This window comes from Orbicella faveolata, unplaced genomic scaffold, assembly GCF_042242905.1.
Source record: "Orbicella faveolata isolate gen_17 unplaced genomic scaffold, um_ofav_v1 contig_24, whole genome shotgun sequence".
NCBI classification, from domain to species: Eukaryota; Metazoa; Cnidaria; class Anthozoa; order Scleractinia; family Merulinidae; genus Orbicella; species Orbicella faveolata.
Genome location: NW_028301552.1, coordinates 34484450 through 34497236, shown reverse-complemented (window position 1 = coordinate 34497236; position 12787 = coordinate 34484450). Strand labels below are relative to the sequence as shown.

At 39.6% G+C, this 12787-nt stretch overlaps 1 protein-coding gene across 2 annotated transcripts; it reads left to right on the top strand.

Moving 5' to 3' along the window:
* The first annotated feature begins 2102 nt into the window (after positions 1 to 2102).
* Positions 2103 to 11754, top strand: LOC110056579 (uncharacterized). Of its 2 annotated transcripts, none has more exons than XM_089291316.1 (6): positions 2103 to 2293; positions 5886 to 5964; positions 6531 to 6926; positions 8033 to 8252; positions 8785 to 9113; positions 10265 to 11754. In XM_089291316.1, the coding sequence occupies exons 2-6, from the start codon at positions 5892 to 5894 to the stop codon at positions 10414 to 10416; spliced, it is 1170 nt and encodes a 389-aa protein (XP_089147442.1). In that variant the 5' UTR covers positions 2103 to 2293; positions 5886 to 5891; the 3' UTR covers positions 10417 to 11754. The 2 variants fall into 2 exon arrangements, with proteins under 2 accessions (XP_089147442.1, XP_020618748.2); XM_020763089.2 differs by lacking the exon at positions 2103 to 2293 and adding an exon at positions 2301 to 2378.
* Positions 11755 to 12787: the final 1033 nt, after the last annotated feature.

The window sequence follows — 12787 nt, the reverse complement described above, 5'->3', positions numbered from 1 at the left end:
GAAAATTGAGCTTGGTCGCTTTGATCGAGATGGTGAATAGCGGCAAGGCCTGAAAGGCCGCATTTTTGAAGTTCTGTTTCTATTTTTACGATAATAAAACTGAAACTTGCCCATGAAGACGTACAAATGAAAGCTAACCCTATCCCTAATCAAACCAACCGCAGTGTTAACCGAAGTACAAATGTTATCTGGCTAACCGGAGGGCTATGCAATTGAGGATAACTCCGGGGTCGATGATTCTAACCCCCTTAAAACAGCTGTAGAAAAGGCGCGTAAAGCAACAACAAAAACAACAACAACTTTTATTTCACACTTGAGTTAGAAAGCAGTACTGTTCACGCTGATATTTGCAAACTACCATTCGTGTTACGCGAACGGTCTTAGATAAAGTTCTATAAAATAAAAAGACTAAAAAGAATAAATTAAAAATGAACAATATAAATTAAAATAATCTTTCAAACATTCACTTACATTCTTCACCATCTACGGGTATATTACGACCTTAAAACGTAACCAGCTTCCAATTGGCTTGATAGCTCAATTGGTAGAGCACTGCTCCGGTACGGTATCGCAGAGGTCATGGGTTCGAATCCCGTTCAAGCCTGAATTTTTTTCAGGCTTAATTTCACAACTGCTTGATTAAGTTGGGTGTATAACTGCAATGACCAATCATATCTTCATATCTTTCTCCGCAGATCAAACACATGACATAATCATTTGTAATAAATTATTTACTTGGCTATTCCTTGCCTAACTACAGTACATGCACTTTCTTATAAAGAATGCTTATATCTTCATTTTTTTCTGGATATTCGTATTTTCTGCCGACCTAAGACTGAAAATATTCTCTTGTTCTTTTTTTCTTATATCATTGTGCATGTATTTCAGTAGAAAAAAAAAACCAATATAAACGCATGTGACCAGGAAGTGAGGCGTCGTCCACACTACGCATGCTGGAGAATTTGAAAACAGAGGTTTCACTCTGAAAACGCATCAAATGCTTTCCGTCCACACTACCCCGGAGATATTAAAAAGGCGACAATAAACGTTTTTTGGGGGGGTTTGTGTTTGAGGAAAACTCGGTCAGGGAAATCACATGGTTATCGTGACGTCATCGATTTCGAAAAGCTCCGTTTTCAAATTGTTTTCCGTCCACTCTAAAACGCAAAGCCGGCGTTTTCAAATTCCCCCTGTTTGAAGAGCGTTTTCGAAAAGCTCAGTTTTAGTGACGGATTAGTGGGGACGGTAGGCCTGACCGTAGAAATAAAACTACGTTTTCAAATTTCCCTAGCGTGGTGTGGAGGGGTCCTGAACTATCAAAAAGAACTGTACTGATGAATTTAACCATGCTCACCAAGGGGACAACCAGTACTTGGTCAGTGGTCAACTTAAGAAAACACGTGACATCAATGAGCTCTAAACCTGAGCCCGCGATATGGTCACGTGATACTAGTCAGCCGATACCTTGTTCTGATAGGTGTCATTTGACCACAACAGGTGTTAATTATTCAATATCAAAGATGTACGCTGAAAACCAAGGCTGCATTTTAATTGGAATACGGCCGCCATGTTACGCAATGTCGTCGTCGTCGTCGTCGTCGTCGTCGTCGTCGTCGTCGTCGTCGTAAGGCGAACGCAACCGTGATCCATGCCACTGGCCATGTTTACCATGATAAAAGAGTTGCATGGTTATGCATGTGGTTCTGTTCCTCTAGTTATGGTGCTCCGCTTGGCGATCCTTCACGGCGGGCCGTCGAAGTTCTGCTATGATGCCACGAGTTTCGGAATCATTTTGGATAAAAGAAATTCAGATCCTCTCTCAATTTACCGCGCGTTTTCTCTTGTCGAAAATCTACGCTCGATCGTTTTGGCTTTCTGCCATTGTAAAAAAAAAATTCAGTCCTGTTGTTGATGTTAAATTGTATCACAATATTGTCAAAGTTGCCAGGGGTTTAAATCAACTCAATTTAAATTACATTTTTGTTGGAAGTGGGCGTGAAAAAACAAGTTGATCCGCCTGGATGAGGGTGAAATTTTGATTGCCGTACAGTCAAACACTATTTGTTGATAAAATGGAATGAACCAATCATTGAGAGAGATCTGCGGGATGAGGAATAGACCACTTAATTTCAACGTCATTTCAGTGTAATTCCAAAGCAAACCTTGTCAATCTTTGTCACATTATAACTCGTTATGTCTTCGCCGTAGCAAGTATAACTGATCTCCAGAGCTGCCACGAAGCTGAAGGGAAGACTGTAAAAGGACAAACACAACAGCCGATCGACGTGAACTAGTAAGTCAAATTGTTTAAATCTGTAGATTGTGTCCCCTCGACGTTCAAGTTTCTCAGCCGTATTATTAAGTTCAACTCATTTAAGGTAAAGTTGCTAATTCTGGGAAAGGGTTGTAAGTTTCTGTTTTGTGGGGGATGCTGGAAGCTGTCGTTAGTCATTGAGCTGTAGGGCGAAATTCCAACACATAACCGTAGCTCATTGCAAAAAAAAAAACGACATAGAGGTTTTTTGTTTCTATCTAGTTAAGTTCGTTTCAACTGACGAGAAGGTACCGGCGTGTGAAAGATAATATATTTATTGTTAAGCAAAATCTTAACATACCAAAATGTCATTTTTTTAATTCGGAAATTGGCTAGCTGCTTCAAACAAACAGCAGTTTATTTCTCGAGACTGGTGAATCAGTGTAAGTTATGCTAACTGGCACAACATCAGAACGTGTTTGTCATAAAACTAAACCCTAAGAATAACCTATAAGTTGACCACTTTTGTCCAGTTGTCTGGTTTTGGTTTTTTTTTTTTGTAGTTTTTCTTTAGATATCATCTGCTATACATGCTATGCTTGATTCGAAAATGTGGCCATTAAGTTATTTAGTTGCCAAATGATTTTGCTGGATGCAGTGCTAGAATGGGGCACGGCATTCCTTTGTGCAAAAAACCGGGCAAGAATTAAGTAGCGCATGTAACTTGTTTGTTTTCAACTCCTTTGGGCATTAAAGTTATGACTTGGTCGTCATCCAAAATAAACGTCGCCGAAATTTATGACGAATAACGATGCATAGCTTTCAACATTTTTGACAAGTTACTAGGTCGAAGAAAACGAAGGTTGTTAACAAATTACATGGCTTCTCCGGTGAATGATTTGAAAGGCTTTTCGTTGAAAACGCCAATGACTTTGTGGAGGATTTTATTTACGCTAGATCATTTATGTCATCCTTGCTTGCAGAGTTGTGCAAGGTGTTTGTTAAATGTTGTGGGTCAAATTGGGTCGAAAAATTCCTTTCACGTTAACTAATTTGTTTCCGACCTACATTAATCTGTTTCAAGCTGCTGAAGATAAAAATCTCATTATAATCACAATAAACAGTTTGAATTAATTCATCAAAAACATGTTTTTAATCATTCGAAATCGGTAATTTTCTTCTGTCGAGAATTTTTTCAATCAGTTGATAACATTTTGTCAACAAATAAGTTATTAATTATTGAAGTTCCTGCTTTGTGTGCTTAAGTTACTCGTGATAATAGCAGTTCACTGATTTTGCTCTAGATCTGTATATAATGCTTGAATGATTTAGCGCTAAGAAGTTTAGCACCTGATACATATACCGACGAAATATTGTTCTTTAGCTCTTCCAGCAACAAATGATAAATCTTAACCGTGTGCTACAAACAAATTCAGTTGAATGCGATGATTAACTGCTAATAAGACAACAATACGGTGACAACAGTAAAAAGGAAGCAATGCCGGTATCATGAAAATCAAACGGTTTGAATTTAATTTTCATTTAATGATTCGCTTTGGTAAACGTTCTCCCGAGGGTCATATGTTTTACGTGTTTGCACCCTTGTTTACACTAACTGCCCTTTATTTCAATAAACGCTCACATGCAAATTCCGATAGACGTATTTTCATTACACGCTCAATCTTGCAATGTCAGTGCTGAGTTTAAAAGAACAAAAGTTTACGGTTTGTATGTGAGCACTTTGAGATGCGCGTTTTTTTTTTTAACATTAATTAAAATGAATAAGCAACTGTTTGTCCATGGAACGGTTGTTAATTAAACGGCCGTCAGAGAAAAACCAAAGTAATCACTCTAGCCAATCACAAAGCACACAGGCAATCCAGTGAACCAATCAAAACTCAATGTAACTATGGACAGGTAGCCGACGCAAAGCGTGGGAAAAATCATGCGAGCGGGGCACGATTGGTGTTGGTTTTACTTTTGATTGAATAACGTGACGTGCGTTTTTTGGCCAATCGCTTGACGTGGTAGTACAAAGCCAAAGCAAACGCAAGTGAAAATCGCTCGACAATCGCCCTTTCTGAGTTACACATAAAGGGAGCTGTTAATTTCAAATGATCGTGACAACTTTGCTTAGCAAATTTAGATATTTCATTGAAAAGTTGCCGATTGAAGTAAACCCTGAATCTAAAAATTTCTTAAAATGTTCAGTAATGATTCTTGCAAATTCAGTGAAAACAGTTGAATTTTTCGCTTAGTTAAATATAGTCGCTTACCCTTGGAAAATCAAGTCACTAAATTTACGGCAGCCATTATTAAATTTCCTTCTAGGTAAACACTATTGGAGTGGCCAATTAATTTCCCCTTAAAGGATTAGGATTTTTAATGAATGAGTTCAAATTGTTTAATGTGATTATCATTCGATCACTTCAGGTTGAAACAGATTAACATGAAAACAATTTGTCTTACAAGATATTTTCAAAGGCCGTGCGTCATGTAAAATGCGGGACTTAATCCCAGGCAAACAGAGCGGCCCTTCAAAAGGTTTCCGGCAAAGACGCACCGTGTCGTAAACGGAGACATTTCATTACCCGGTAAAATATTTGTCGCTTTGTCCTCATCATTAGTGTTTCAATTCGTTAAAAATGTCACAAAGCTATATGGCTTTCACACCTCAGGGTGATAAAAGAATTTTAAAGTGATGCTAATTATTTGCGTTCATAGTGCTTAAAATTAAATTATAAAACAACCATGCAACACCAAAATAAACGAGGCGGTTACTTCGTGCGCGAATGAACTCTTGCTTTTTGTAGTTAAGCTATTTTCGTAAATAAGGTTAATCACGCTCTCAGAATATGTCAAACCCATGTCATCAAATCTATTGCTGGAGCAATTAACTTATTCCGGATCACGCCGAAAAACTGTTAATTGGACCGTTATGTTGTTACTGCCAGCTCTGCATGTAAAGTATAACTGATGTGACAAAACTCTATTACTACATATCAACTAACTCTATTACTACATATTAGAAATACTTGTACCACAGGTATTTCTGATTTGTAGTAAGAGAGTTCCCAAAATTACCCCTCCGACTACAAGTTCCCCCTCTCCCCCCTCCCCCCGCCACCAATTCTCCGGAATATATGACAATGGCTGACGCTTAACTCCGAAGAGCCATACAGCACTTCAATAAACAACTTTCTACTGTATGGTTAGTTTTTTAGTTTATTTTGTTACTGTACAATATGTTCACATTCGTGGAGCCAACACTTTTTGAAACAAACAAGCTGACAAAAACGATTGTTATCCAGATTTTCAATACTCATGATCAAGGATTACAAGTTCCTAAAAACAACTGTGCAGAGTGTTCGTTTAAATTAACTTCAGTTGAATAATAGCTCTTGATTATAAAAAGAAACTCTAAAAAGATCTAATACGAAAAGGTAAAAAAGAAAGACTCTTCGCCTTTTCGCGTGGAATTGTTAATTTTGAGTCAAAACCTTGAGTGAACTTAGAACAAGGGAAATTTGTGAAAAACGCGAAAATGTTGAAATACTGCCTAACACTGCAGAAACCAATATTGTTTTATAGCTGTTGCTGTTGCTATTGTTGTTCTTGTTGTTGTTTACAGAAATTGATGTTCAAGGATTCAAGCATGAAGAAGCTCATTCTGTTGGTGGGATTTGCACTGTTTTTTCAGGTTGTGAAAGGTAACTTAACGTCGAGTTTGAGGAGTGTAGAAAATGTTTTACATTCTGAAATCTGAAAATTCCACTCAAACGGTTTTGGTTTTGGTTTTGGTTTTGGCAAGGGTCTGGATGGACTTAAACTGACAGCTGAGAATTGGTTAGAATTTTAACAAGTTAACTAGTGAACAAACCAGAGAGACGATTAATTTAATGGTTGGATGGAAAGAGTTTATAGAAACACTTTCCGATTCTGTGGTTTCCTCAGATACTTAATTCAGACAAAAACGAAAACCCATACTCATTTTCACGCTAAAACAATTCGAGATCTATTCCCGACTTCACAGCGGGGCACAAAAATATTACAGCTAATAAAGGAAGTGCTGGACTGTGTAGGGTAGGGGCGTTTGCAGTCACAGTTTAGAAGTATCGTCTTGGACTCCGGATCGAAAGGTCGGGCTTCGACCTCTTCAGGGCCTGAGGTTATTGGGTAGTGTTCTTAGGCAAGACACTTTACCATCACAGTGCCTCTCTCCACCCAGGTGTTTAAATGAGAATCACACTTAACCTTAAGCTTTTCTTACTTGCAGGCGCGAACCACTCTAGTCTTGTGGGACCTATTGGCAAAGTCACTTGTCACAACAATCACACGGTCGATATAGCCATCACCAACGTAGATGATCTTGCGAGGTGGACTGAAACTGAGTGGCGATTACAAAACAATGCCTCGTGCCAGCCAACATTTCAGAACAATAGGACGGTAAACTACGATGGTCTTCCCCTACCGGACTGTGCTTTTTCTTCACAACAGCTTCCTAACAGCGTCAAATACATCCTTAAAATCAGCGCAAAAAAGGGTGACCCTGGTGGTACAGGCCAGCTGTACGAGTATGATCACCTGTACTATGTGTCGTGTGAATATGGCAATCAGAACAAGACAGTGGCAAGCTTTGTGCCGGTCAAGAACCGTCAAGACAACGACTCAAGTATGTGATATAAAACAGTACGTTCCTTGATAAGTGGGTGTGTTTGGGGATGGAGGTCAGGGAGTAAGGAGAGGAAAGGGAAGCTAAGCATGCACTTAGTAGGCTCTGTTAAAAGTGTTTTAAGGGTAACAACTTCAACTGGTTACACAATATACATAAATTCCACGTAAATCCTTACTGTCTTGTGGATGTACACGGAATTCTTTCGTCAAGGGCGCAGCTTTAAGAAAATTCTCTTATGTTTGATAATAAATGTTGTGTCCATGTCGCAGTACTCAGGATTTAAATTAAAAAAAACAACATTTGATATTGATAGGATGGGAAAGTAGGAATCTGCCCGGGGGATGTGAGGATTTCTCCACTCCCCCCCCCCCCGTCTCCTCCCCGAGCTAGCTTTACACCGGGGGACGTTGCCACGTGACCTTGACAGGTATAGAATAAGTCGTCATGGGAAATAACTCACAAAAAGAGATTAGAAAGGTTGCCCATTTTATAGACTGTTCACAGCCCTCTATTTTGTCGTATTTATTCGATCGTTGAACGCGCGGATAGAATCGCGAGAGAACTGGACGCCAGCACAAAACGGAAGACTTGGCCGGGCCGTTTTTTTAGGGTAAATTTTTATGTTGTGTTTTGAGGAGGAGTTGCTCGATACAATACAGCTTCGATACAATACCAACTAGCAAATAATCAATAAAGGTCAGGTGACCATCGTCAATCCTGGACTTCATCTTTGTATCTATATATTTAACAATTAGATTATGAGCTCGAGATTTCTATCGCGTGATAATTGACGAGGGCGCAGCCCGAGTCAACTATCACGCATAGAAATCGAAAGCGAATACCTAATCGTTTTGGTATAAATCTAAGTCGTTCAAAAGTCTAACTAAATCTTGTTCACAGACACTTCGAAAACGCAAGAAAAGCGGCCGTTAGTTCGTTAGGAATAGATAGTGAGTGAATGACATTCCTGATAGAACGCTAGTAAATTTATACTAATAACCTATATACTCCGAGTAATGCTCCTCTGTGAATCAGATTGCGATGTTAGCAATAGTTAGTCACTTTTTTATATCAACATTATGTTATCTACATGTATCTTTCAGGCAGTGCATTCTTCACCTTTAAACTTGAAGCTTTCTATTACTCTAATTTTACTGGTGAGGTCCCTAGCCCAGTTGAGCTGGGCAAGACTTTGTATTTCAAGGCGACGGTACAGACTATAAGTGCTGCACCTAACCTTGATCTTTTTCCTGTGCACTGTTGGTCATCAAAGAGCGCCGAACCAAACTCAGGCGAAGGAAACATAACTCTGATAAAAAACGGGTAAGTACATATATCCACTCTGTTGTTTCACAATCCAGGACACAGACTATAAGAATAGTTTATCTTAGCATGAAGTGACCTAGTTCCCAGGTTCTCTCTTCTTCTTGCCTTCGTGAAGTCAGACCTTAGAAACGAGGTTGCATGTCAAGTGGTCATTGGTCCATCAAAGTCTCCTCTTTTAGTGCTGCAGCATGCACCTCACCCCATGAGGAAACAAGAGTACCACACTGGGCGGACCTCTCTCTCTCCCTCATTCAACGCTATGTTCTCTTTTGACCTCCCTCTTTTCCCGGCGTCCTTCTGAAAGTACTGTGACGCATAAAAGACACAACTATAAAGCAGAACCCTATTTTGCAACACTGCTCTTTGGCTATTATATCAGGTAATCTTTGTTTAACTTGAAGAAAAAAGTCAGTCGAAAACCATTTTGTTACGTTTGTCTTGTTAACGCGTCCACATTTCTGATGGCCAGTTAATGGTCCCCGTAACGCGTTAAGTCCAGTGTATTCATCTTTGTTTCTTTTCAAACCAGCTGCGGTAACAAGGCTGTGAGTGAAGACATGTCCGAATCCTTGTCATATACTTGCGCAGATGACAGTGTAGCCGAGAAATTCTCCATCCGGACATTCAGGTACTATGGTGCTGAGGAAGGCGATGCAGTTTACTTCCATTGTGATCTCAGAGTTTGCCTGGCAGATGTCGATAATTCAACGTGTCAGTGCCCTTCTGTTTCTGACTGTAACCCTAACGCGAGAAAAAGGCGTTCACTTGCTGATGAAGTCGATCAAACTAAGGTGTACCACACGTCAACAGGTCCTTTTATTTTTAAGAACGACGAGGAAGAAGAGGAAGAAGAAGAAGGTATGTAGAATTCGTTTCTGTCAATTAATTAATTAAGCTTGTTTTCTTACATGTATTGGACAGTTCAGATTAACTAGATTTCAACACGCCATTTTCGAGTTGTTTTTCCCCTCTGTTTCAAAACGGGTCTGGGTGCACAAGCCTTCACATGGAAATGAGTTGCAAGACAATGAAGGTGCAGGAAAACTTCATTTCCTTATGAAAGGTTGTGCTAGTTTTGACTAGCAAGACTAGTTTTGAAAAAGAAGTAACAGCAACTCATTTCCTTCGCACGCACGGCAATCGAGAAACAACGAGTGAAGATAAGTGAAATTATGTTGATTTCACTTAGATCGCGGGAAATAGGTTCTGGAATTGACGTCACTAGTCCCATTCCCCCCGATTGTGGCCTCACTCGGACTTGAACCCAAATGGCGTCTTTTTTGGCGGGATTTTCCGAAGATTTAACCAAATTAAAAAAATTTTTCGAATTTGTATTCTGGATAATACGAAAAAATAATTTAGATAGAAAAACTTTTAGGGGTTAGGTGCACTTCAAATAAAAAGAAGTTTCTTTCAATCCATTTTGCTGTTATCGAGTGAAATTTCTTACCAAGTTTTGTTTATAGAAAATAACAGTTATTTAGGGACCAAAAGGAGAAAAGTTACTGAATAGAATTAACATCAAGGCAGGGCAGTCAACCGCGATGACGATCCTTCCTATCTGGCAAAAGTCAAATTTCGTTTGAGACCACCACTTTCAGGGACTTTTTTCTTAACTTTTCTCGCTACTTCCAGCTACTTTCGGACGGCCAATAGCCTTTGGGGGACTACAGATTCAACGATTTTATCAAAGTATATAAAGCTGATACAGCACTTCCACTCTTTTATTTAAAGTTAAGCTCTGAATACAGCACAGTAAAAAGAGAATCAAATATCCAGTTTAGGACCAAGGCCTCGCCGGCAACGACGATTAGGCCGTTCTGCCGTTCTGGGGACGAGAATGTGTAAATCACCGTGACAGTTTTTGTATGACTTAATGAGGCACTCGTTTCCCTTCAAGCGAATGATTGATCTTAGAAGTTCTTCTACCAAGAAATAATAACCGATGATTAATTTCCATCACTTGGAAATGAGAACATTACAATGTCTTTCTCTCTTCTTTGTTTCAGGTGGTGAACCCCAGTCCTTTCCGACCAATTTAGCGGTAACTGTGACGGTCAGTGGTGTTGCTGCCTTAGCCATTATCTGTGCAACCGCTTACCTTGTTGTGCGCAGCTGCAGCAAGCGCAGGCAACGTGGAGATTTGAACGTGGCTACCTAAACTCCAGACTCCGGGGGGGGGGGGGGGGAGCTACCATATGACAAGGTCGGGGATGCTCGCCGTCTCGCTTAGGGATATAAATCAAGGATTCTGATCTCCCTTAGGGTGTTCATGATGAAACGCGCTAATAATTCTTAGCTTTCAAAGTATCTTTTAGGGTGCACTCAAGAAAATAGGGATAAAAAAACGCTGTTAGTTCCATGTTTTGGCTCGATTTCCGCCACTCTCACGAGTCTGGTCTACTAGTGCGGGTTCCTTTTCTGAACAGTGGCTGGTAACCGAGCCTATTCCATTTTAAGTGGTATCTTTTAGGGGTCAAATAAAGCCCGAACCACGCCCAGTTTGGTCTCCTTTAGGGGGATCTAAAATTCAAATTTTCCGACGAGCAGCCTCAACCTTTTCATATGGGAGTTCCTCAGAGCTCCAGATTAAAATCCCCGGCCATTTACAAGAGCTCTACAGACTATAGCACTAGCGGAACACACTCGACATATATTTCATTTTAATTTTTGTTTGCTATACGTTTTTAAAAGCAGTAAAGAAACGGCTTTAATGAAGAAAGTTTACTGCATGGCGAGACAGAATCGTGATCTATACTGATCTATAAAGTTAATTTTGGATATTGCGTTAGACCACAAAGCAGTTCCTATTTTAGTCAGGAAGTTCGACGTCGGTGAAACATTCATCACCCCAAAATCAAGAGACATAGAATACTAGCTGATCGACTTCATGTTAATTGGACGGAGTGTCTTGTTTCAAATTTGGAATAAACCTTAATAACTAAAGTAGGGAGGAGATCAGCGGACAAGTGCGTCAAAATATTTTGAGGAAAGAATCAGTACAGACTGTATCGCAGTTTTGTGCTGTGATTGCATGGAAGGACGGTTAAATCAATTAACTTTGCAGTTTCTCTGAACTGACCCAGATAAACCTCAACTGTAATGGTACTTGACTGTCGATTTTTTAGCATTGTTTCCTCCGTTTTTGACAACATTTTAATTCGTAAACGTTATTTTAGTACTACTTTAAACATTCTAGATAATACTGATTATATTTGATATTGTATATTCCTCTTTAATTTTATATGCCTATCTGGCGATTTTGCGCGCGAGTGCTTTTGTTACAATTCTTTCCTCGCGCGTGAAATCCCTCCTGCTGGTTTTTAGTTTTTAAAATACATAACGAGAGATGGAAATAGTTTAAAAACAACATAAGAAATACAGGCCATTAAGATTATCGTCTCTTAAGGCCCTCTATAAACAATCCCCGAATCTGATTTTAAGCTGCTTTTTGTACTTGTTTTTTCGTGTGTTCTAAATAAAAATTTTATAACTGAGACATTTTTCTGGCGACCCTCAAATGGTATTTTCTAAGGAAGCGGATATTGCCTGATGGGATATGAGGGGAAAACGCGAAGCGCGATAGACGATCGAGTGCTAGATTCCGTCCACGAAAAGTGCACGCGAGGAAACCCACGCGAAGCAAAGGCCGAGAGAAAACTGGTGATGAGGAAACTGCCTGCACAGATACTATGGAGTTTTTTATGCAGTGCTAGATTTCATTGACACCGTTTAACAGCCAATTAGAAAGAGAGTCAGAGAATAAGACAGGCTATTGATTATAACGACACAAACTGCGTCAGTGCTTATCATCAGTAAACCGTTATCCTTGCTGGGACAAGTGCACACAGGACTTACAAAGCGAGGAAAGACAACAAAACAAAGACCAGTGCAGCCAAAGTACGTCAGTAAGGTAAAACATTTGTGTTAGCTGCGTACTTTATAGTTTTTTCCTCGGAGATATATATTTTGAGATTGCAGGTCTCAGTGTGAGTGCTAATTAACTATTGTAGGTGTTTCAAGTAGAGGCTTTCGAGTGTCCCTGGGGCAATCTCGAGTTCTTAAACAGTCATGTATACCGGCCACTTGTACTGATATCCGACATGCTCTTCTAACCAAATCAGTCAGCTCATTCCTTTTCCCACTGATCTCATTTTTGTCTTCCCTAAAACTTCTGCTTACAGCCTGCTGTCATTGATGTAACAACATACAAATAAAATGAACCCCGGCGCGTAGACGGGAAAGGATAAAAAACAAATTAGCTGAACCTGACGAAGTCCAACACGGTAGAATTTCAACGTGCATTTGTCCGTATTATCCGTGATGCGAAAAAGCATTCTCTTGTAATAATGTGAACACCGGAACTAAGTTTGGTTATGTGTCTTTCCTGAGATGCTGTAACGCTAAAACTTTCCTCTGCTAACATTTTACGTAGTAGCTTACTGCTGATGCTGAACTGAAAGTATACAGGAAATCGGAAGTTGAAATAACATTTGCTGTTACGACAGTATAATTATAATTCACGAATTTCC